Here is a 23,749-nt window from a genome sequence, read left to right on the forward strand (position 1 = left end):
TCCTGATCTTAAATTGGAGATGATAAAAATGCATAATTTAGCATTAAAACGTGCAGCTTTTCATTCTGTCTGCTCTTGTAAATGGTTAATGTTCAGACTGTTGGGCATCAGCTGATACTTTTTTTTTTTTTTTTTACGTTAACATCGGTTTTCTCTGCTCAACATTTTGTTGAGAGATGGTCCTTCCTGACCTGATTCACAATGCTTTATTTTTAATTTCTTCTCCAGTTTTTAAAGAATCAGCCTTATGATAGCAGAGATTTCTACATGTTTAAAGAATACTTGCCTTATGATGTCACAGAACTCTGTTGTCATTATAACCCTTTTTGACTGCTTTCATGCGTGGACTGTTTTAGTATTTCTGTCATTCCAGATGGTCCACTGAGTACTTGAACATTTTCAGTTGCTATCAAATGCTTGCATCTCTTGAACATCCACTGGTAGTACAGTGCAACACAATGGACATAGACAAAATGGATTTTTACCAAATACAAACTGGACATCCTAAATGAGCATGCAATAAGTTAAAATTCCAGCATGACTGGGTTCTCTGCCTCTAAGGAGAGTCTACCTTACTCAACGGAGTACTGAATACTGGAATGTATTATCCCCTGGTAGCTGTAATTTATTTTCTCATTTTTGTATTTCTGTGGGCTCTGTCACAGAAGGTGGTAGCAACAACTGTTGAATTGAACATTTTCCTTCCACTGTGTGAAACTGAAACATGGATCCAGTGCATATATTTGGTATCAAACATGCATGTGTTCAAAATGATTAATTCATTTTTACTGACATCGTGCATTGCACATTTAGATTTGTCATATTAATGAAAAAAAAAGTAATTCTCAGCCTTCTTGTTGAGATATATCACAAATGATCAACAATTAGTACATAATGTAAAGTCCTGTCGCTTGCATAATCATTCCTAATGCCCACCTGGCACTAATGCCCAGCGATCACAAAAATGGGGCTACTGCTGAGACACGCCCACTGAGCTGGTCTGCAGGCTGCAAAACACCCACCTGGCAGTGATGCATACTGCGGTGGCATAATATTGATCCTTCTGAGAGGCGGTGTGGCATGCAACAGTTCCTTTTCCTTTCCATACAAATGGCTCATTAAAGGCACTCGGTGACATAGCGTGTATAATATTCCTAATATGTCAATATTTTGTCCACATATGAAGGCACGTTATACAAGCATGCTAAAATACAACCCCTGAAGCCGTTTCGGCTAATGCTATGAGAAATAACTGGTTTGGATGTACCAGCCAGTAGGCGTGTATATTTTTTTATTTATTTTTTTTTTGATCACTTATTATAGTGCAGTTACTGCAGAACTGGTTTTTAGAAAATAACATAGCAGAGTGCAATAAAAATGTTGGCACAAACCAATTTGCGTAAGCACAGGAAAAATGATTGACTTGTCAAAACAGTAAAACCTTTACTATACATAGAAGATGTGTAGCGGCTGTACAGTGGTGTTTAAGGTTACTTAAAGTGGAACATATTTGGTATTTCCACCCATGGGTTCCTTCTGATTGGATGTTCTCAGACGGCCGTTCTTTCACATTCTTGTGTTTGATAACTGGAGAGACAGAAGTGGGGTGGGGGGGGGGTAATCAATTGTAAAATCTGAAGGAATATGGTACTACAGTTGTTTTGCTACACAACCTGTCTCAGATTTAAAGTATTCAATGTGGGCATGAAGACAGTAACAGCTAAAGCAATCTGACATTTTACCACAATTGGCAAATTTGATCTTGCCTGGGAAATTCCAGAAACTACCTCCATATTTGTGACCTTTGACCCCAATGACCTTGATTTTTGCCCAAACATAATACTGGGGTTGACTGTGATCCACATATAATCCTTAGTTAAATTCAGACAGAGGACCTGGGAGGAGAAAGGGACCCTCTATCTGATTAGATTTCTTTCTCTTTGGCCGAACTTCTGCTGAACTTGGCATTTCATTCGTTTTCAGACTTTAGCTTGCTACATTAGCTTGCTTAATTCAAAGCAAGCTAATGTAACTAGCTACATTAACTTGCTTTGAATTAAACCAACTTTGATTAGTTTGACTTTAGTTACATTTCTCTGATTAATTTGCAATTTTATTATTTTTCCTGATCTAAAATAGCTTTTCTGTGCTTTCTTTTTCAACTAACTTTGGTTATCTTAGTTTACCTCACCTTAGCAAAAGGGAAAATGCTTAGCAAAAGCTTTTTAGTTGACTTGGGTTGGTTTTCTCATTCTTGACTTTTTTTTTAATGTTTTGTAACTAACTTTAGCAAACCTTTTGTTATTATTTTTTAAGGTTACTTTGACAGGCTGACATTATATCTGATTTTCCGGGTTCAAATCCCACCCCTGCCACATTTCTCCATGTAATGTGGACAGGGTCGGACTGGGAACAAATTTCGGCCCTGGCATTTTTTCCTCTGGACCAGCCCACTATTGGCCCGACGAATCCACCCCCAAACACGCACACCCACCCGTCCATACCGAACCCCCAATGAACAAATACTATACACCTAAACACCATGAACACACACCTAAACACACACTTTCACTGTCATTTCACCTTGATCATAGTACAAAATGCGGACCTGGCGCCACGAGGGGGCAATTACATATTTTGACGAAATTACAAGTTTAAATGACTATATATATATATATATATATATATATATATATATATATATATATATATATATATAAAACATCATGAGGTTTATGTCACAGAAATCCTACTTTACAATCACACTGCAGTCATTGTTAAATTATTTCCTTTTGCATTTATAGTAAACATTTGTATTTATTAAGTGTTTGTTTTTCTGGTTGAAATAAGATATAAATAATCTACCAGACTTCAAAAAATTTCCATGTTATTTGTCTAAAAATAAATGTCTGAGGTTCCTTATGTTAAACAAGAAATTATCTAATCTGAAATAACAGATGGTTTTAATACAGATGAAAGAACCATTTATTGATTTATTTACCTGTTTTAATTACGTGTTCTAAACTTTTTTTTTTAACAGTAATCAGAAATTTTGAGGTAACAACAAAAAAACATTTCCAATGATTTTTCTTCAGAAAACTGCTCTATATATGAGCAGTCCTGTCACACGTTAATGTTTTGTACAGCTCAGTGGTTTCTGCACCAATCGGATTGGTCCAATCCATTTTGTACAGATCAGTGGTTTCTGCCACTAGTCTTCCGTGTTTTGGGCCGACGCGTTGTTCCTATTGGACAATGCGAAGGTACGTCATAGCTCAGAGTGTCGAAAGTTGCCGCATCTCATCTCTACAGAACACCGGCTCTGTGTGGTATGCAGGAGATCACTTGACCGAGCGTCTATACGTTCAAATAATAATTAAAAAAAATACTGTCATCACTCTTCACTCTTAGTCAGTCTCTTACAACGGTGCAGCGTAAATACACGAGCTTTCCAGGAGCGCACGTCTCCTCCGGTGCGCACTTTTTAAAATATATATATATATTTTTTTTTTTTTTTTTTTTTTTTTTTTTTTTTTTTCCTGGCACCGGGTCTGACAAAACGGAAGCAAAAGCACACAAGCAGAAAAAAAGTTTTTGTGTCTCCAAAGTGTGTGTGTGAGTGAGAGAGAGAGGTAATGTGTAACCACTGCTAGGATTCACACAGTAGCAAATTAAGGAGCAAAAGTCCGTAGTTGTTGCATTTAAAGATTAACAAAAGTAAAGCACAGTTAATTAAGATATAAAAAACAATTCCAACCTTGTATCAGTAGAAGAGCGGAGAGAAGTCCAGGCGCCGAGGACTCAATCCATTCACAGGGGCGGGAGCGGCCGCTTGCTCTTCCTACAATCTGATTGGCCACCCTGTATGCTTCTCCATTGTCATTGGCTGTTGGTCATGTCAATCATTGTGCTCGATGTAAGTCTCCGTTGTGTGCTCAAACGGAAACAAAACTGAAACCTAGAATAAGACTGCGCCGTGTATGAAACACTACAGAACTTTTATTTTGACACAAATTCAGGAAGTGGCTCTGCAACTGCGCCGATTAAATGCTGTAGCTTCTCCGATCACGGATTTTCCTCGTGTTGACAGCAGCGCGCGGTTCGAGAACACAGTAGGGTTTTCATGTGACGTATCGGTCACGTCATTTTGTGTCCCGTGGCCATTCTGGATTACGACGCGGTGGCCGCTGTGATTACACTTCGTGCATTTGGCGAACAATTGCAGAAGTTTCAACGTCGGTGTGAAGAAGCCTCACGGTACCGTGTCGCTGTGAGAGATCCGCCGCTAACAGAAATCCACTGCTCCCAGAATTTTATTTTAGTTTATTCAGCAATAAAATTATATAACAATATATAAAAAATACTGCAGAGGATAACACAAGAACGCTTCCAATACGGATGCTTATTTACATTGTGGTCCTCGAGCACCGAGCTACTGATCCACAAGCTGCCCTTCCAGCGCCTGGTGAGAGAAATCGCTCAGGACTTCAAGACGACCTCCGCTTTCAGAACTCCGCTGTGATGCTCTGCAGGAGGCCGGCGAGGCTGATCTGGTCGGCAGCTTCCTAGTTCACAATATCGCAGTGTGACACGGTCGGCCAGTTCGTTACATTAACACTAAACTCACTATCTGGTATAAGATACGGATCCACTGAACCGACTGCTACACATCTATCACGATAAATACAACCCCTGGCAAAAATTATGGAATCACCGGCCTCAGAGGATCTTCATTCTGTTGTTTAATTTTGTAGAAAAAAAAGCAGATCACAGACATGGCACAAAACTAAAGTCATTTCAAATGGCAACTTTCTGGCTTTAAGAAACACTATAAGAAATCAAGAAAAAAAGATTGTGGCAGTCAGTAACAGTTACTTTTTTAGACCAAGCAGAGGAAAAAAATATGGACTCACTCAATTCTGAGGAATAAATTATGGAATCACCCTGTAAATTTCCATCCCCAAAACTAACACCTGCATCAAATCACATCTGCTCGTTGACATTGAGCCTATGTCATGAAATTGACCCTATGTGTCTTTTTGCAAGGAATGTTTTCACAGTTTTTGCTCTATGGCAAGATGCATTATCTTCTTGAAAAATGATTTCATCATCTTCAAACATCAGAAAAGTGTCCAAAATATCAACGTAAACGTGCATTTATTGATGATGTAATGACAGCCATCTCCCCAGTGCCTTTTCCTGACATGCAGCCCCATATCATCAATGACTGTGGAAATTTACATGTTCTCTTCATGCAGTCATCTTTATAAATCTCATTGGAACCGCACCAAACAAAAGTTCCAGCATCATCACCTTGCCCAATGCAGATTCGAGATTCATCACTGAATATGACTTTCATCCAGTCATCCACAGTCCACGATTGCTTTTCTTTAGCCCATTGTAACCTTGTTTTTTTCTGTTTAGGTGTTAATGATGGCTTTCGTTTAGCTTTTCTGTATGTAAATCCCATTTCCTTTAGGCGGTTTCTTACAGTTCGGTCACAGACGTTGACTCCAGTTTCCTCCCATTCGTTCCTCATTTGTTTTGTTGTGCATTTTCGATTTTTGAGACATATTGCTTTAAGTTTTCTGTCTTGACGCTTTGATGTCTTCCTTGGTCTACCAGTATGTTTGCCTTTAACAACCTTCCCATGTTGTTTGTATTTGGTCCAGAGTTTAGACACAGCTGACTGTGAACAACCAACATCTTTTGCAACATTGCATGATGATTTACCCTCTTTTAAGAGTTTGATAATCCTCTCCTTTGTTTCAACTGACATCTCTCGTGTTGGAGCCATGATTCATGTCAGTCCACTTGGTGCAACAGCTCTCCAAGGTGAGATCACTCCTTTTTAGATGCAGACTAACAAGCAGATGTGATTTGATGCCCAAAATCACAGATTACCAGTCAGAGCCTAAATGTGGAGTTGCGTCAGGAAGGGCATCCAGCATAAAACCTGTGCCAATTCAACATGCAGATCCACCTTAGATTTGCTGTGGCAACCCCGAGTGCAAACAAGGGAGCAGCCGAAGGGACTTACTTACGTTATCTTTTTTTTTAACTTTAATTTCCTTTGACTTAAGGTAATTTCAGTTATTTTTCTATTACTTTAATTTAGGAAAAGCTAAAATTCACTAGTCTACAATTCAACAAAGTTGATGTAAGGTACTCAACACCATATGTACTGTAGATATGCTAAAACTAAGCCCTGTAATGGAAGGAAAGCTACCAGGATGAGCCTTTTCAACTTAGCATCAATTGTATGATTTTCTGTTTTTTCCTCCAGGAAAAACAATTGTGTTTTATTTGACAAAAATTTTTTTCCTTACCACCCAGCCTTTACACTTGCTATCCTTGTGTTTTTCAAGCACATGCAGCATGGCATCGTGAAGGGTCGGGAAGAACATGGAAGTCAAAACTTCATCATCAAAGAATGAACAGCTGTGTAGTTTCTCCAGAATATACACTGTGAACACATGCAAGTGCATTGGTTTGCAAAGGCGTTAGTTTACTCGTTGACAAGTGTTATCATTGACTGGAGACATTTTGCAATTGAGAAATTGAAATTAAACTCACCATCACAAGAAACAATGTAAACATCCACATCAATACGGATGAACTGTTTGAGTGCCTGTACAAATTTAAATGATTTATATGTGAAAATCAGTGAATTAACATATTGCAGCAATTTTTAGCAGGTATAGTCCCAACTAGAAGTGCAGCGACTTTATACTGTTTCCCCAAACAAAGATTTTAATATTCTCTAAACTCTAACCTTTATGCAGGGCTGGCCAAAATGTCATTCATTCATTCATTCCAAATAAAAGCCATTTTGTGAGACACTGCTAACATCTGCTGAATCAGACGTTGAGGTGCATCATTTTACAGAAATTCTTCAGTGTATCATCACAGTAGCAAACTGTGCTGACCTCTCCTTTGGTTAAGCCATGCAGGTCAATCGTGTCACGTAAACCAGGACTAGATAGCTACTTTAGTTGTTGTCAATGAAGTCAAGCCTGTGGCAGAGCTTTTTACCATTTTGAGGCTTTTAAGAGCAGAGATGTCCAGGAAAGAGACTGCAGAGAAGTCCAAGATCAGGCTGTGGAGGTCCACTCTGGGAATGTTAATGCTGGGAGGAAGCTCAGCTTTCCACTCAGTCCGTCCAGGAAGATCATTGACGTCAGTTGTTAGGTCTGGCTCCATTTTTACCTCACAATCATTAGTTTTTGACCAAACGTCATTCTCTTCACCATCCTCCATCACAGATGTAAGAATCTTAGGAATATAAAGTTTTTGAAAGTGACTAAAAATCATTATGCATCTGTTTCCTCAGCTTACTTTCTAGTATTTTGAGGTCTTACTTGTGGTATGTGATCCATTCCTTGTGGCAACAGATTTTTCATTTTCCTGAGGGCTTTGTTTCTCGTCCTCAGAACTCTCAGGGGGTTAAACCCAACCTGGAACGATCAAGCATTATGACAATCTGCTCATCTAGAATAAATGGACACATGGATCCAATGAAAAAGGAGCTGTGATGTACGTACAGCCTCTGCTAGCTTGTCCCTGAAGAACGCAATATTGGCAAAGAAGATAGGCGATGGTATCCGGAAGATTTTTACTCCATTTGGTTCAAATATCTGAGTAGAAGAAGAAGAAAAAAAGAGAATATATATGTCACATAAAAAACTGAAAGAAAGTTCCTTTGGCTTCTTCATCTTTTTCACTCTGAGATGGATCTGCATGTTGATTTGGCATAAGTTTTACACCGGATGGCCTTCCTGACTCAACTCCATGTTATAGTGCATCCGGAAAGTATTCACAGGCACAGCGCTTCGCTTCTTCCACATTTTGTTATGTTACAGCCTTATTACAAAATGGAGTAAATTCATTTGTCCCCTCAAATTCTAAGCACAAAACCCCATAATGAAAACATGAAAAAGTTTGAGTTTTTTTCTTTTTGCAAATTTATTAAAAATAAAAATTACAAAATCACGCGTACCTAAGTATTCACACCCTTTGCGCAATACTTTGTTGATGCATCACTGGCAGCAATTACAGACTCAAGTCTTCTTGAATACGATGCCACAAGCTTGGGGCACCTATCTCTGGGCAGTTTTGTCCATTCCTCTTTGCAGCACCTCTCAAGCTCCATCAGGTTGGATGGGAAGCGTCAGTGCACATCCATTTTCAGATCTCTCCAGAGATGTTCAATCAGATTCAGGCCTGGACTCTGGCTTGACCACTCAAGGACATTCACAGAGTTGTCCTGAAGCCACTCCTTTGATATCTTGGCTGTGTGTTTAGGGCCATTGTGCTGCTGAAAGATGAACCGTCACCTCAGTCTGAGATGAAGAGAACTCTGGAGCAGGTTTTCATCCAGGATGTCTCTGTACATTGCTGCATTTATCTTTCCCTCAATCCTGAATAGTCTCCCAGTTCACGCTGCAGAAAAACATCCCCACAGCATGATGCTGCCACCACCATGCTTCACTGTAGGGATGGTGCCTGCTTTCCTCCAAACATAATGCCTGGAATTCATACCAAAGAGTTCAATCTTTGTCTCATCAGACCAGAAAAGTTTGTTTCTCATGGTCTGAGAGTCCTTCAGGTGCCTTTTGACAAAATCCAGGTGGGCTTCCATGTGCCTTTTACTAAGGAGTGGCTTCTGTCTGACCACTCTACCATACAGGCCTGATTACTGCAGAGATGGTTGTCCTTCTGGAAGGTTCTCCTCTCTTTGCAGAGGAATGCTGGAACTCTGACAGAGTGACCGTTGGATTCTTGGTCACCTCCCTGACTAAGATCCCGTCTCCCCTGATCCCTCAGTTTAGATCCTAGTGGATCTGAACTTCTTCTATTTACAGATGATGGAGGCCACTGTGCTCATTGGGACCTTCAAAGCAGCAGAAATCTTTCTGTACCCATCCCCAGATTTGTGCCTTGAGACAATCCTGTCTCAGAGGGCCACCGAAAATTCCTTTGACTTCATGCTTTGTTTGTGCTCTGACATGCACTGTCAACTGTGGGACCTTATACGTAGACAGGTGTGTGACTTTCCAAATCATGTCCAATCAACTGAATTTACTCCAATGGACTCCAGTTGAGCTGTAGAAACATTTCAAGGACGGTCAGTGGAAACAGGATGCATCTGAACTCAATTTTGAGCTTCATGGTAAAGGCTGTGAATACTTATGTACATGTGAATTCTTAGCTTTTTATTTTTAATAAATTTACAAAAGTCTAAGAAAAGAAATGTGAAAAAAGTGAGGTGCTGTGAATACTTTCAGGATGCACTGCACATAGGCAGGTAGTGGTCTTAAAGCAGGAACCTTCTGCTCTGAAAACAAGTGCACTAAGAATTCTGCACAAGATTTTAATTTAGTTTCATGAAAATCATTTAGTTGCTTATTTATTTTTGTTTGCTTGTTTTTTTTTTGTTGTTTTTTTTAATGGCCTACCAACAGCCATTGAATTTGTTTGAGTTTGAGATTAAAGGATAAATACAACAAATAAACACTGAGTAAATCATCCCTAGAGAAATTCTAGAAATGTAATAGTATCACCAATAATATGTGCTGTCAATAATCATAAAATGCCAGAATGTGCAAATAACTACACGGTACATTTTTAAGCTTTGTTAAAATGCAGTTTGATTTGTTTTAATGAGGCTGGAAAAAAGTTTTGTCCATTTATTTGCAGAAATGCATAGTTGTGCATGTTAGTTTTATGTCACTAAGACACTTTCATATACATACATGCACGTAATCTTTACAATCTCTGTAGAGCTCAGTTCCAGGAATGTTAGCCAAGACAGAGCAGCGGGGGCTGGAGAAACACATACAAGATTCGATATGAATACTGTTTTGATATTTTAGGTCAGCGGTCAGAAAATCTGATAAACTTTAAATACATTAAAATATTTCAAAGCAGTGACGTTTTGGTCTAAACTGAGGAATCCATCAAGGATTGTTGTTTGAGGCCAGGCTAAGTTATGCTGAAGACACTAAAATGAAACATCTGAGTCAGCAGTTGTCATCTGTTGTGTAAAGTAATGCATAATATGGAATAAATACGACCTGTTATCCTTTGATCTTGAACTTTGATCCTTATTGCTGACTGTTCCTCCTGATAGTTGAACTTTGATGCTGATTGCTGGTATACTGTCATCAGGGTAAAATGTCAGCACTAAGGATTAAAGGATTCATTATGAAAGCTCAAAGGACGGATGAAAGATATAGAGATAACACATCAAAGAGAGGACTCAGCCTTCGATCTGGAGCCACACCAAAATTTAATGGATTGGTCCATGATCCAAGGCCTACCTCTCCATCAAATTTCATTTAAATCTGTTCATGTCCTTTTGAGATATCCTGCAGACAGTCAAAGCGGCAACACAAGGTGGCCAAATGTATAAACAAACAGACAAACAAAGTGGAATGATAACAATACACTCCCTCAGTGGCCTCTGCCCTCCAGAGGTATAAGGTTTTATAATACGCAGCACCAGTCAATCCACTTTTCATTCCTTCTGGTCTAAAGTGAACATTGATAAAGATCAGAGCTTCCTCACACCCAGTTCCCGTTTTACTGTCAGATGGAAGATTAACAAAACAAGCTTCAGTGTTCTGTAACGTTGCTTAATTACAACTGAATCCTGAAGATGACGGTGAGGAGCTCCACTCCTAATCCTAGTGCCAGACCAAGATCCAGCCCCAGCAGGATGGCACCCACGCAGGTTCCCACCCACACCACCTGCAGACAAACACTCAAGGTCAAAAACGGCAATGGGATAGATGGAGTTTACACCAAAGCAGCTGGATTGTAGTACTACAGTGCATAACTATTTCAGGACAGAAGACTTCAGTCCATTTAGCACAAATGCATTCATGCATAATCATCTATTTAAAGGGGTCAGACAGTGCTGACATTAGTCACCAAAAATACACCATGAGCAGTAATGGAGGAAAGAAGAAGAAGAAGAAAAACTTCCCCAATCATATTCAAATATTATTAGCCAGCAATCCTCTGAGTGCTGTACACTCATTTGCCAATTGCTTCATTTGTGAGAAACCTATTTGAAAAATTGGTCTAGGAAGGAATGAAGAATGTTGCCAAGAGAGTTACAAAGATCCAATGTTAACTCAAAATGGCAATGAAATAACACTAGCAGCCAACTTTGTAATTGTCAGTACATTAGTACTACGATGTAAAGAAAAACTGGCACCTATGTGTATTGTTTTCTCATATATCATCAAACTTGCTTCAAAAGTTAGCTCCATTCTGTTTGGAAATTTGAGCAGGTGCAGGCAGCCAACTTGAATCGTACCACTACATTCACATAACATATACTCAATGTGCTGCACTGTGTATCCAACACAACTCTTTGGTGTTTGCGCACTTTACATTTGAGAGTTATTGAAATAATTTAGTTTTTAATATATATCAGTTTTCAAAAAAAAAAGCCATTCATTTACAGAACATAAATCTGTTTAATGATTACCTTATACAAGTAAAATCATTATGAAATGATACTGAAAAAAGTCTGTAGAGTATTCTCAATCCTCCCCGTTCCTCAAATTATGATATAAATATTAAGTTTAAGACCTACACAGTCTGGTTTGTCTCTTCTCCACAGGTACGGGATGTCTCTGAATTGCATCAACATGCCTTTAAGGTTGACCACGACCAGCGCGCCCAGGACAGACTACAAATAAAAACAGTTAAAAGCATTTTCCATACATACATACATACATACATATATATATATAATTTGAGGATAATTTCATCCAGATTGTGTGCACGGGGTAGAAAGGACAGCACCTTTTGTGCATTACCCAGTTTTTAAGGGACCAAGAGTAATTATACTTAGCTGTTTTATGGTCAGGTGGGGTTTATTTTATAGACAAGTCATCAAGGTCTCTGGGATATTACAAGTGCCACAGTATCCCTTGGCGACCATATAAAACAATGTTTGAGAAATATAACCACTATAAGTGAATGTGGTAAAATTTTCTTAGAGCAGGCTGCCCTAAAATTTTCTCTTCTTTTTCCAAATTATTTTCATGTATATAGCTCCAAATCTCAACAGAGTTGCCTCAAGGTGCTTCACACAAGTAAGGTCTAACTTTACTAACCCTCAGAGCAGCAGTTTTAGGAAAAAAAGTCCCTCTGAGGAAGAAACCTCAAGCAGACCAGACTCAAAGGGGTGACCCTCTGCCTGGGCCATGCTACTGACATAAATTACAGAACTGCCCACAAACTGGCATGATTGTGCAACTTTGCAACAAGGAGACTAGTGAGGGAAGCTACCAAGGCATCATGACAACTCTGAGAGAGTTACAAAATTCAGTGGCTACAAGTACAGTGACAAATTTTCCTATAGTTTTTTTTTTTTTTACTAGTAACACAATTTGTACATAATTTTTGATGCAAGTGCCTTCAAAACAAAGGAAACAGTCTGCAGTTTTTTCTTTCAATTGTAACAGTGACAAAGCATAAAAAATTAGTCAAAGTCCAAATATCGCTGGATCTCACTGTACGGCATTGACACATCAAATCCATTCATATTTTATTAGTAAGATACTCACCCTGGGAAGAGGCTCAAGCAGGAACCCAATTCCCACAGTGACAATCATTGCCATCATTGCTGAGATCAGCCCTGCAATCTGAATTTACAAATAAAGTTAATGTTTCCTTACAAGATACCAGTAACGCAGAAAAATGTGATGTGCATCATAAACAGTAAATTTTTTAAAGGGACCAATGACCCGATAAAAAGCTGTGACCCAGGAAACAGGTGCTGTAAACCTTTTCGGTTTCTCACCTGTGTTTTACCTCCAGAGCTCTCCTGCACTGCGGTTCTGGACAGTGATGTACTGGCTGCAAACGACCTGAACGCTGCACCAAATATGTTGCTAACCCCGAAAGCAATCAGTTCCTGGGAAAAAAGAACAAAAAAATTAATAAAAGATTCCATCCAGTTATTTCTGACTTGATGCAATACACTGAAATCTATCCCCACTTGATTTCTTCTATATTCCAACAAAACAATGGCAGTCTGATTAAACAGAAAATATATACTTTTTTTTGGAATTGTACTTTTAATTTGTCCCTTAAACATAAAACCACAAATCCACCAAATTTGGTTCAGCTGGACTGAACACACCCACTGTTGATTACTGTCAGTGCTGTTAAATCAAGTAGTCACCCTTAGCAAAAAGTAGTATACTTAAAGTTAATTTTATTAAGTATGCTTCAGTATAAGTATAGCAAGTATACTACAGACTGTGTACTGTTAGTATACTAGAAAGTACACAAATTTAATACTTTTTCAGACTAAATTGGAACATTTCAAGTTTATAAAAGTGTATTTTAAAGTTCGTTTTAAGTTTGCAAAAGTACACTTTAAAGTATACAACAGTATACTCTTCTATATACTATCAATGTACTTGGTATAGCCCTCTTGTATGCTTAAAGTATACCACACGTACACTTATCAATGTACTTGATATATCCCTCTCCTATGCTTAAAGTATACCACAAGTGCACTTATCGATATACTGCCATTGTACTAGTTGTACACTTTGAGTCCCTATTTTTAGTTTATTATCGTATACTTAAAGTATACTGTTATACACATTGGTTATTTCACTATTTTACTTTTTATACTTTAATTTTGTTTGGCATATTACTTGTAGCTTACTATTTATATACTGAAAATATACTCCTTAAAGTATTCTTAACGTTTACTCATACTGTATGTACACAAGAGTGTGATGAACTTAAAAAAAATCACAAGACAGAATGTTGAAAACAAGTTTGATATATTTTCAAACATTTCAAAAACAAAGACCTATGAAATCAAGTCCTTCCTTTGTGGAGTAAATTAAAGAAAAAAAGTGCATGTAAAATGTTAACATAATGGTCTCTCCAAGATCACGTCCTTATTTGTAAAAATGTAAACATAGTGTCTTCAACTGAGAACTAAAGTCCTTCCTTGTCAAAAAAGGTAAAAGAAAAGTGTGAACCTTTGGAACCAAAAATAAATAACTACATAGAAAAAAATCTGTACTTTAATGACTTCTTTTCAGTTACTTGAGTCAATGGCTTGACTTAGTATATCTTGGTCCAAGTGCATAATAAGTGTTAGTACTTTGTGGCAGAAAGACATAAAAAGTATACTAAAGTATAAGTGTAACTTTTAGTATTAAAGTATAAGTGTAAGTCTTAGTATTAATGTACTTGGACTTAGACTTTTGCTTATACTTTTCAGTATAATCCAAGTATACTTCACTATACTATTCTTAAGTAAATAAAATATAGTTTATAAAAAGTCACTTTCAAGTATACTTCCTCAATTTTAGTAAAAAATAAGTATACTCATAGTACACTTGAATAAACTTCTTTTTGCTAAGGGTAGTTAAATAGGACTGTTTCCACAGTGTGTACTTGGCTGAAATGTTTCACAAAGTAGCACACTTTGTTCAGGTCAAAAGTAGCTCCAAGTGAGATGAGGAAGAATGAAATTGAAATCAACATCTGATGGTGATTGCAAAGTTATTTCCTTGCCTCCAAATAACTATACTGAGAATCGTTATCTGTAACTGGAGAAGACTAGGCACAATAACAGAATTCCCCATAAATAACCAACCTTCCAAAATTCCTCCAAGAGCCCAACAATGCCTTATACAGAAACAGATTCTTGATTGCCATTATAATGTGTACAACGAAAGGTAAAGTGCAAGCCTTTTGGTGCAAATGTAAACCTGAGTAAACCACACACAGACTTGAAAGGTCTGAAGAAGAAAAGAAAAATAAATATAAAATTAAACTGAATGAAAGAATTATGTTCAGAGCACAAATTAAAAAAAGAAAAAACTTATAAGGACGTAGTAGCAAAAAGATATTGCATATAAAAATAGAGAAAAATATGTACAAAACTGTGGACTATTTCGGTGGCAGTGGATATTGCACATAAACAAATATTGCACTCATTCCAAGTGTGGCATGTGACATGGCTATTTGGATAAATAGACCAGATTTATATAGCACTTCTCCATCTGCATCAGAAGCCCAAAGCACTTTACAGTTATGCCTCACATTCACCCATTCACACTCACACACCGATATCAGGGTGCTGCCATATAAGACGCTCACTACACACCGGGAGCAACTGGGGATTAAGGACCTTGCCCAAGGGCCCTTAGTGATTTTCTGGTCTGGCTGGGTCATCTGGTCTGAAGCCCAACGCTTAACAACTAGACCGTCACCTCCCAGTGGATCGGCATTCATAGGTCTAACAGCAGTTGGATAGAAACTGGTTTTCAGTCTATTTGTACTTGTTTTAATGGCTCTGTACCGTGTGCCTGATGGCAGTAGCTCAAACAGAGAGTGGCCAGGGTGGGATGAGTCCTTTAGGATGGTGTTGGCTCTCCTGAGACAGTAAGAGCCATGAAGGTCCTCCCCCAGTGTGGATACACAGTAAATTTTGCAGAGTAAAATATACTCTGACAGGATCACATATGGTCCCAGTCCAAATAGAGTTAAATATACTAAATCACAGTGCTAAATCAACTCTATCATGCTATGAATGACTCTTACTGGAGTTGAAGTCTATTTGGACCAAATGTTATCCTGGCAGAGTATATTTTACTCCATAAAATGTACTGTGTAGAGGGCACCCAATGATCTTCACTGCCATTTTGATAACCCTCTGGAGCTCTTTCCTGTTTGCCCCTGTGCAGCTGGCAAACCACGTACAGAGACAATATGTGAGGAAACCATGTAGAAAACCAAAACTGTGCAAAGACAACATTGGAGGAACTACAAGAACTCTCACCTCAATAAAGGTCACTATTCATAACTCCACTATCAAAACAACACCACAAAAAATGCATCTACCTAAAGGCAATGATGCAAAATATCCTTTGAATTTAAATAACTGTATGAGTATTTTTAAGTGGTGAGGAAGTTTGATCTTATTGAGAGATTCACTTATCTTGCCAGTGACATTCTTATCTTTGGGAGTTCTGAGGTTGACCCCAATTGGTCAAATTACAAAATGGAACTCACTTGGTTTCCATCGATGGCGTAATCATGTTTGATTGAGTAGACTTTGGCCACAGAGAAAGCAACAGCAAACCCGATTATGGCAATAGGAAAGGCCTCCACAGCGCTCTCTTTCCAGATTTCCACACTGGGTGCAATGGGAGCATCATACCTGGAAAACAACAGTTTAAAATTTTATTGCAGTTGTAGCAAGGTGAAGTCTGGATTGAAAAGAGGATTCCCACTTCTTACACCAGGGGAATTATCCTTTGGCTGACCGGGTAGGGTTCTGGTCTTTAGTGCGAGCAGTCCGGCGTTCGATCCCACCGCTGTCCCGATTGTGACCGGAGGACCTTTGTGGCTGGGACGGCGGTGAGATCGAACCCGGACTGCTTGCACTAAAGACCAGAACTCTACCAGGTCAGCCAAAGCTAGCGGGAACATCTTTTCAATCCGGACTTCACCTTGCTACACAGTAATTCAAATTATGTAATAATGTGATCTGATTATGTAAACTTACGGTGTTTTTATAGAATTCCATGGTACAAAAGAATAAACCGTTTTTAAATATATTGATATTTTTTGCAGACTGTCAGCTACCACGTAGTAGAGATACATTCACTTCACGTAATTATTGTCTGGTTTGTGAATGTGCTAGTTACCTAGCCTAGCTCAGTCACTCTAAAGGCTATCCATGCTAGCTTGCTAGTTAGCATGTAGCTGGTTGGAAAACAAGCCAGTTGAGCTTGATTATGAGTGAACTGTTTGTTAAGTCAATTTGTATTCCTGATTAACGTGAGACTACTTTCCATTTAGTGATTTTTTTAAACTTAATAATCTATCCATGCATTGGTGACCAGCATCGTTGGATTGTGAACCTGCAGTAGAGGCATGCAAATAGCATGTAATGCTGCTGTGATACATCTGACATTCAAACAGGCACAGAACTTACCCACTATCCATTTGACCCACAATATCCACGTCATATATGCCTGTAAAGTTGAAGCCGTAGGACACTCCACAAGCTATAACGGTCTGTGTGAACAGAAAAGAGTCTCTCTTAAGACATCAAGGGCTTTTCAAGCAAAACACAACTGAACTGACTTGCAAGAACCAGTTATGTAATATGATCCTTTTCACGAGGTCCAGATGTAGCACTGTTTTTTTGTAAAGCGACTGATGTTTGATTAGACAAGCTAAACTTATAAAAAATCAGTTTCAGCCTCTAATGTTGCCCTCACCATGATAACCTCTATAGGAATAGGCACCGGCAGCTTGTCCTTGTATCTGTCGTTCAGCTCCTTCACGATGAACACCACCACCATAATAATTATGGACATCACTAGGTCACAGATGTTGGTGGAACGGATTTGGACAAAGACCATCTTAAGGGTCTGTGCAAAAACAGCACACGAACAAAAAGCTGTAAATTAAAAGTAAAGTCAGGCATTCATTCCCTAGACATTCTAGAACTAGAATTAAGATGTTCCACTTTGTAATTATGCTCCATGTGTGATGAACGATTGAGAATTTCTGACCCTGACCCAGAAAAACAGGGCATGTTTCTCCATCTTTTGCATTCTGAGAAACCAACATTTCTCGAGAATGTGTGAAGTTTTGACTCCGTGGGTGCAAGGTTGGTTTCTCAGAGTGTAAAATATGGAGAACTGTGCCCTACTTTTTCTGGGTCAGGCTCAAAACCTTTCAATCGCCCCTTGTATGTGTCTGTCTGTCTGTGTTTTGGAGAATACGGAATAAACTGTTGTTATGTTCTCAGATTCATTCAGTATTCTCAGATTTTAATAAGTATAGCCAGTGTGTGTGTAGTTTCAAGCCAAATCATATGGAGATATTGTAGAAAGTGTAGAAAGGAAAATCAAACTCTTATGCCATTAAGTCACTGGTTTTGAGCCAAAGTCTAAGGTCTGTGTTCATTTGTTCTCCAGGATGTCAGTGTACTCTGACACATCAGTTAATATACGCTGATCATATAGAGCAGTTAAATGTCTAGTTTAGATATAATCAACAACAGCAGCATTTGTGATGTTATGTAGGGTATCTTCCTAATCTGGCCATAACAGTCAGATCCATAACAGACTTACACGTATGACAGAGAAAGGTCCACTGAAGCCTTGAACCTGTATCCCCAACACAAACTTGAGCTGGGACACCATGATGTGGATGGCGGCTGCTGTGGTGAAACCAGACACCAGGGTGTCAGACAGGTACACAACGATGAAGCCCACTTGCAGAATACCCATGGCAAGCTGCACAGGAGAGAAAAATCAAGAGAATAGAAGATATACAACTTCACTTCCAAGTTATTTCATCACATCGTGATGCTTCAACAAAGGAGCCTTGCTTTTTATGCACACAAACAGGGTGTATATGCATCGTGAACCTGCCTGTGTATGGTGCATCTACATATTGCAGCGTTAAAATGCCACAAATACATTGAATTCAAATTTAGACCAGCATTTTGTTTTATCAACCAACGCCCATGGCCACATAGATGAGCACAAGTGACCTTGTGATTTAAAGAACACAAGTACTTGGTGTTAAACCACAACTGTGCTTGGTGGATGCTACCAGTGACACTAGTGTGACATCATTTTGCGATGGAAGATAGGGCTCCGTAGTGACATTTTGGTGCAGGTCTGCTTTGTGGGGCCGAGTCGTATCACTTATAAAGACTGAAGAGAAGAAGAAGAAGAAAAAAAACGTGATTTTCTGAACCTTGATAAAAAGGTTGGGGTCTAGTCTAGAGTAGATCCTGTTAAAAAAGCAGTCAGAAAAATGTAATCGATTTTTATTAATATTATAAGATGATCATTTTTAAGGCATATGCATTCTAATGCATGCCTTTCTAGATTGTGTTTTTTTTTTTTTTTTTTTTTTGTCCAGGGTTAACAGAGGCATGCTAGATGTTAAATCATTAAGTCTGCATGCAGTCAGATCTACCTGGAATATTCCCATGAGGAAGGTCAAAGAGGAGGCCACCAGGACTCTTTTCTGGTCCTGGTTCAGACCCTCAAAATCAGTGATGTTGGCTGCAGGTTGGCCATCTGGTACCAGGCGGATCACCACAGCTCCCACCATCAGGCTCAGGACGGGGAAGGCACCTGGCAGCAATCATGGAGGAAGACACAGCTGTCATCTTGTCTCTGCTTTTCAATCTGCTAAATTCCCCTTGTAAGCATTCGCAACAAGCTTAAACCTGTTCGGTGACATCTGAGGACAATTTGTTTCAAAGAGCTTTATACAAGTGCATTACTGTTTATACGACATGTGCATTACTATTTAGATGACAGGCTGAAGTGAGAGGAGAGACACGCAGAGACCAGACACCAAAGCTCCCTGAGGTGAAGCAGTTAAGCAGTAAGTATATTCTTTTCATGGTTGAGCTCAATTTAATTTATTTGTGTGTACAAATAGAATGTTTTTGCATCATGAACTCACTGATGTGAGGCATAAGTGGATTGCATTGTATAAAGTGGGAAAACTCTGCACAATTTTAGATCGTATTTTTAATGATCTACAGTATGACACAATCTCTGTAATAATACTATAATGCTAGGTATTTTTTTCTAATACTTTCTAATAATAGCTAATACAGTTCTATGGATCCTGTTGGCAAAATAAATGTAATTAGAGTCCATGTTTCAGTCTCTTTTTCAATTGATTTCTTTGTAGGTGTAGGGGAAAAAAAAAGCAGCTAACACTGTTGTGGTCACATACCTATGGATATGTGTCTGGAAGTACCGAGGAAGAAGTAGGTGAGCACAGGAAAGAAAGCGGTGAAGAGGCCGTAGCTTGGGGGAAGTTCAGCCAGGAGCGCGAAGGCAAGACCTGAGTGAGAGCAGCACACAGATAAAACATTTCCAAGTTATCAATTTTATGGCATATTTTAAACTTTAGGCTGCAGTGCTGAACTGAGCTGCATATCTGTGGAGCCTTTTCTATCTGAGATGCTTTAAGGTGCATTAAAGTGATGACTTGCACACAGTCATCTGGAGCTGCCATTCACTTAGGCTCCCTCTGATTTTACTTTTTTTTTTTTTTTTTTTTGCCTTCCCTGGATATAAATATGCCTTCTTTTTAACTTAAAATTAGCTGTTGTGCACTCTTAGCTGATGTCTGACATTTGCCATTAGTGCTGGTGGGTCAGGATTTCAGTCTCAGTGTATATTCAAGCTCAAGGCCAGAACTCTCCTGCTGACACCGTTTAAATGCACTTTTTGTCACTTTTGTTTCCTTCCACCTTAACATGTCCTGTCCCTAAAACCATATTCCCCGTGTCTCGGTTTCTAGGTCACCAGAACGGCAGATTCTGACCATGGTGTTTGTCTTCAGGAACAGGACATGTCTGTCATCTCCTTGCCAGTTTCTATCTGGGGTCGATCTAGTGAGTCTTTTATAAAATCGTACTTTGCATTTCAACTATGGATCATATGGTTATCTGTAAATGCAGCATTGCTCAACTGTTCACCAGGCATTTTCAAAAGCATTGCTTCATGAGAAAAATCAGCCATGTAGTATATCTAGAGATTGTCACACAGCTGTGCTTTGATCCACATCTAGAAAATAATCCAGATTTTCTGACTAACAATTGGAATTTGCTTTTGATCTTAATTAATTGTGCCATGTGCTTTTGATTTTATTATTATTATTATTATTATTATTATTACATTTTTAATCTAAGCAATAACCCTTAAAAAGTCTCAATACAAGTATGTCTGTCTTAAATTTTTTGCATCGTTTTTTAACGTCTGCCAGCGAAGTTGGAGGAGCTTGTGTTTTCACCTCTGTTTTTGTCTGTTTATGAATAGTTTATGATTTTTTTTTTTTTTTTTTTTTTTTACTGAAGATTCACATCCTGATAATCAAGAACTGATCAAATCTTCAAGGTCATAAGTCAAAGGTGAAAGTCAGGAAAAAACTTTGAATTTTGGAAAAAAAAATCCCTATCCCTTTAACATTGAATGAATTTTCAAAAATTAATAACTCTATCAAAAAATTTCAAATTTCTTTCATATTTGAGAGCATTTTGTAGGATGTTATCGACTGATAAAGTTTGAGCCAGATCTGATCCAGATTACAGATATTATAGCCATTTAAATTTAACATTGAAACTCCATTTAAAGTATATTAAATTTAACATTGAAACTCCATTTAATGTATATTTTACATTATATCTTAATCAAACGTGCCCCAATCACTCTCATATTTCAAAGTGAGGTGCAGACTGACACTCACTATCGTCTGACCAGGTTTGATGCAGATTGTGGAGTTTTGTGGACATTTGATTTTAAAATTTAAAAGCCCATTTGTTGTACATTTTACATCATAACTCAATCAAAAGTGCCTCAATCACTCTCATTTGTGACAGTGAGGTACAAACTGTCACTCTCAATGAATAGAGTAAGTTTGATCCGCATCTAATCCATATTGAAGATTTAGCGGATATTTGATTTTAACATTGAAAAGCCCTTTTGATCTATATTTTGTATTATATTTTAGCTTATGAAAAGTCACTTCTAACAAGACTTTAAAAGTAAGACCCCTTCGGCTGCTCCCTTGTTTGCACTTGGGGTCGCCACAGCAAATCCAAGGTGGATCTGCATGTTGAATCGGCACAGGTTTTACGCCGGATGCCCTTCCTGACGCAACTCCACATTACATGGAGAAATGTGGCAGAGGTGGGATTTGAACCCGGAGCCTTCTGAACTGAAACCAAGCGCATTAACCACTTGGCCACCACCCCTTGTTAGAGCAACACGCTCGTAGCGCACAAACCTCCACTAACACTAGTTTCCAATTCTGCAAGTTTTTACCTTGGAAAAGAATTTCAAGATCAAAGTTCTAACAAGACTTTGATCTTGAAATTCTTTTCCAAGGGAAAACTTGCAGAATTGGAAACTAGTGTTAGTGGAGGTTTGTGCGCTACGAGCGTGTTGCTCTAGCTTTTTTTTTTTTTTTCAAATACTGTGAGAAAAACAGGAGGAGTGGACTTTCGGGAGGAGCTCGGAGTCGAGCCGCTGCTCCTCCATGTCGAAAGGAGTCAGTTGAGGTGGCTTGGGCATCTTTTCTGGATGCCCCCTGGACACCTCGCTGGAGAGGTGTTCCAGGCACGTCCCACTGGGAGGAGGCCCCGGGGAAGACCCAGGACACGCTGGAGGGACTACATCTCTCGGCTGGCTTGGGAACGCCTTGGGGTTCCCCCGGAGGAGCTGGAGGAGGTGTGTGTGGATCGGGAAGTCTGGGCAGCTTTGCTTGAGCTGCTGCCCCCGCGACCCGACTCCGGATAAAGCGGAAGAAAATGGATGGATGGATGGATACTGTGAGAAAAATTAATCTAGACAGTATGGTGGTGCAACCATTTAGTGTCCCTGTCTCCAAAACAGAAGATCAGGGCACCTGTGCCACATTCTCTATCTAGATCTAGATCTAGAGCTGCTTCAGGAAGAGCATCCAGCATAAAATGAGCATGATAAGCCATGCCAGATCTGCTGTGGTGACTGCAAGCAAGAACGGGAGTAGCCAAAATAAGCTACATGAGAAATACTCAGTGCAGCAAGCGTATGGTGGATGGAAATGGCAGCGCAGTGGTGTCTCGATGCAGCAGCCTCCATGTTCCTTTGGCGTTATCGTTGGAACTTTTTGATCACACCGACTCTCCCTAGCGCTCCTCACCTTGCATGACAGCCACCAGTCCGGTGCTGATCCCGGACACCACGTCACCCAGCAGCCACTCTTTAATTCTGTAGCTCCTCATCCATCCAGTGATGGGCAGCAGAGACAGCGCCACATTCTTGACACGCTTTGTATCACAGCTGCATATCAAAGAGGGGAAAAGCTCCAGTACTCAGACTGTTTTCATTCAGCATTAGTTTAACAAAATTTTATTAGTAACTAACAGTAGCTAACAGACTGACAGTCAAATTGTACTAAATGGCCTTGATCTCCTATGAAACAGGCCTCACTTACATCAAGTACTGTTTCACATGGTCCAGTGGGGTTTTACGCAGCCTGAAGACCTTCTCGTAATTCTCAGCAAAACTGTCCTCTGAGTACACACATCTGGTCACCACATATGATTTCCTTAACGTCGCCATCCTCGCACATAAACCGTTGTGCCGACTGTGAAACAGGTAAAAGCCAAATGATCTGAGAAATGGACCACCAACAGAACCTTTGTCCTGTATTTGTTAGAGCAGTTCCTTGCAGTCTGTGTGATCTAATCTGGGATCTGAAACGGAGCTCATCACGTTGTCTTTTTTTGCCTTCATGGTGTTCAATCATTAACACAAACATGATTCGTGTGTCGACATCAGACAGGCTTATTTTTGTTTGGTCATATTTATGAAGAGTTTATGGATCTCAGATGGTTTCTGCAGGTTTGGAGTTTTTCCAGCACTATAACCCACAAATACATACGCATGTAATGATACACTCAGCTAGTAATATGGTTTTATACACAATATAATGGAGCTAAAACTATGTCCTTTGGACTCCATCACAGCATCTGACATCCTCCAATCTCTGGAGTTATACAATGCATTAAAATGAATTAGTTATGCGTATGAATTAGTCACGTTAAAATGTTGAAATTTAGTATTTCAATATGTCAAATCTCCCTCAAGTTTAGGACTTATGGAACAAAATCAAAATATTTTCTGAAACCCAAAAACAGCCAGACTGA

At 39.1% G+C, this 23,749-nt stretch overlaps 1 protein-coding gene across 1 annotated transcript; it reads right to left on the reverse strand.

Annotated features, from left to right (window-relative positions):
• Positions 1-1,365: 1,365 nt before the first annotated feature.
• On the reverse strand, positions 1,366-23,169 carry LOC117504007 (chloride anion exchanger-like). Its single transcript, XM_034163348.1, has 19 exons — positions 23,035-23,169; positions 22,741-22,880; positions 19,786-19,896; positions 19,009-19,169; positions 18,150-18,314; positions 17,289-17,441; positions 17,000-17,082; positions 16,072-16,219; positions 12,824-12,937; positions 12,588-12,665; positions 11,609-11,704; positions 10,646-10,752; positions 9,756-9,825; positions 7,545-7,637; positions 7,362-7,457; positions 7,036-7,275; positions 6,577-6,631; positions 6,330-6,466; positions 1,366-1,587 (listed from the first exon to the last, which is right to left on the reverse strand). The coding sequence occupies exons 1-19, from the start codon at positions 23,160-23,162 to the stop codon at positions 1,567-1,569; spliced, it is 2,196 nt and encodes a 731-aa protein (XP_034019239.1). The 5' UTR covers positions 23,163-23,169; the 3' UTR covers positions 1,366-1,566.
• Positions 23,170-23,749: the final 580 nt, after the last annotated feature.

Source organism: Thalassophryne amazonica, chromosome 22 (genome assembly GCF_902500255.1).
Source record: "Thalassophryne amazonica chromosome 22, fThaAma1.1, whole genome shotgun sequence".
NCBI classification, from domain to species: domain Eukaryota; kingdom Metazoa; phylum Chordata; class Actinopteri; order Batrachoidiformes; family Batrachoididae; genus Thalassophryne; species Thalassophryne amazonica.

Bases quoted from the DNA above. Each gene is read 5' to 3' on its own strand.
- LOC117504007 (XM_034163348.1), bottom strand. From the start codon at position 23,162: ATGGCGACGTTAAGGAAATCATATGTGGTGACCAGATGTGTGTACTCA. The intron at 10,753-11,608 runs GTAGGTCTTAAA...GTTTGTCTGCAG, and splicing joins GAAGAGACAAACCAGACTGT to GTGGTGTGGGTGGGAACCTG. The intron at 9,826-10,645 runs GTAATTAAGCAA...GTGTTTCTCCAG, and splicing joins GTCATCTTCAGGATTCAGTT to CCCCCGCTGCTCTGTCTTGG.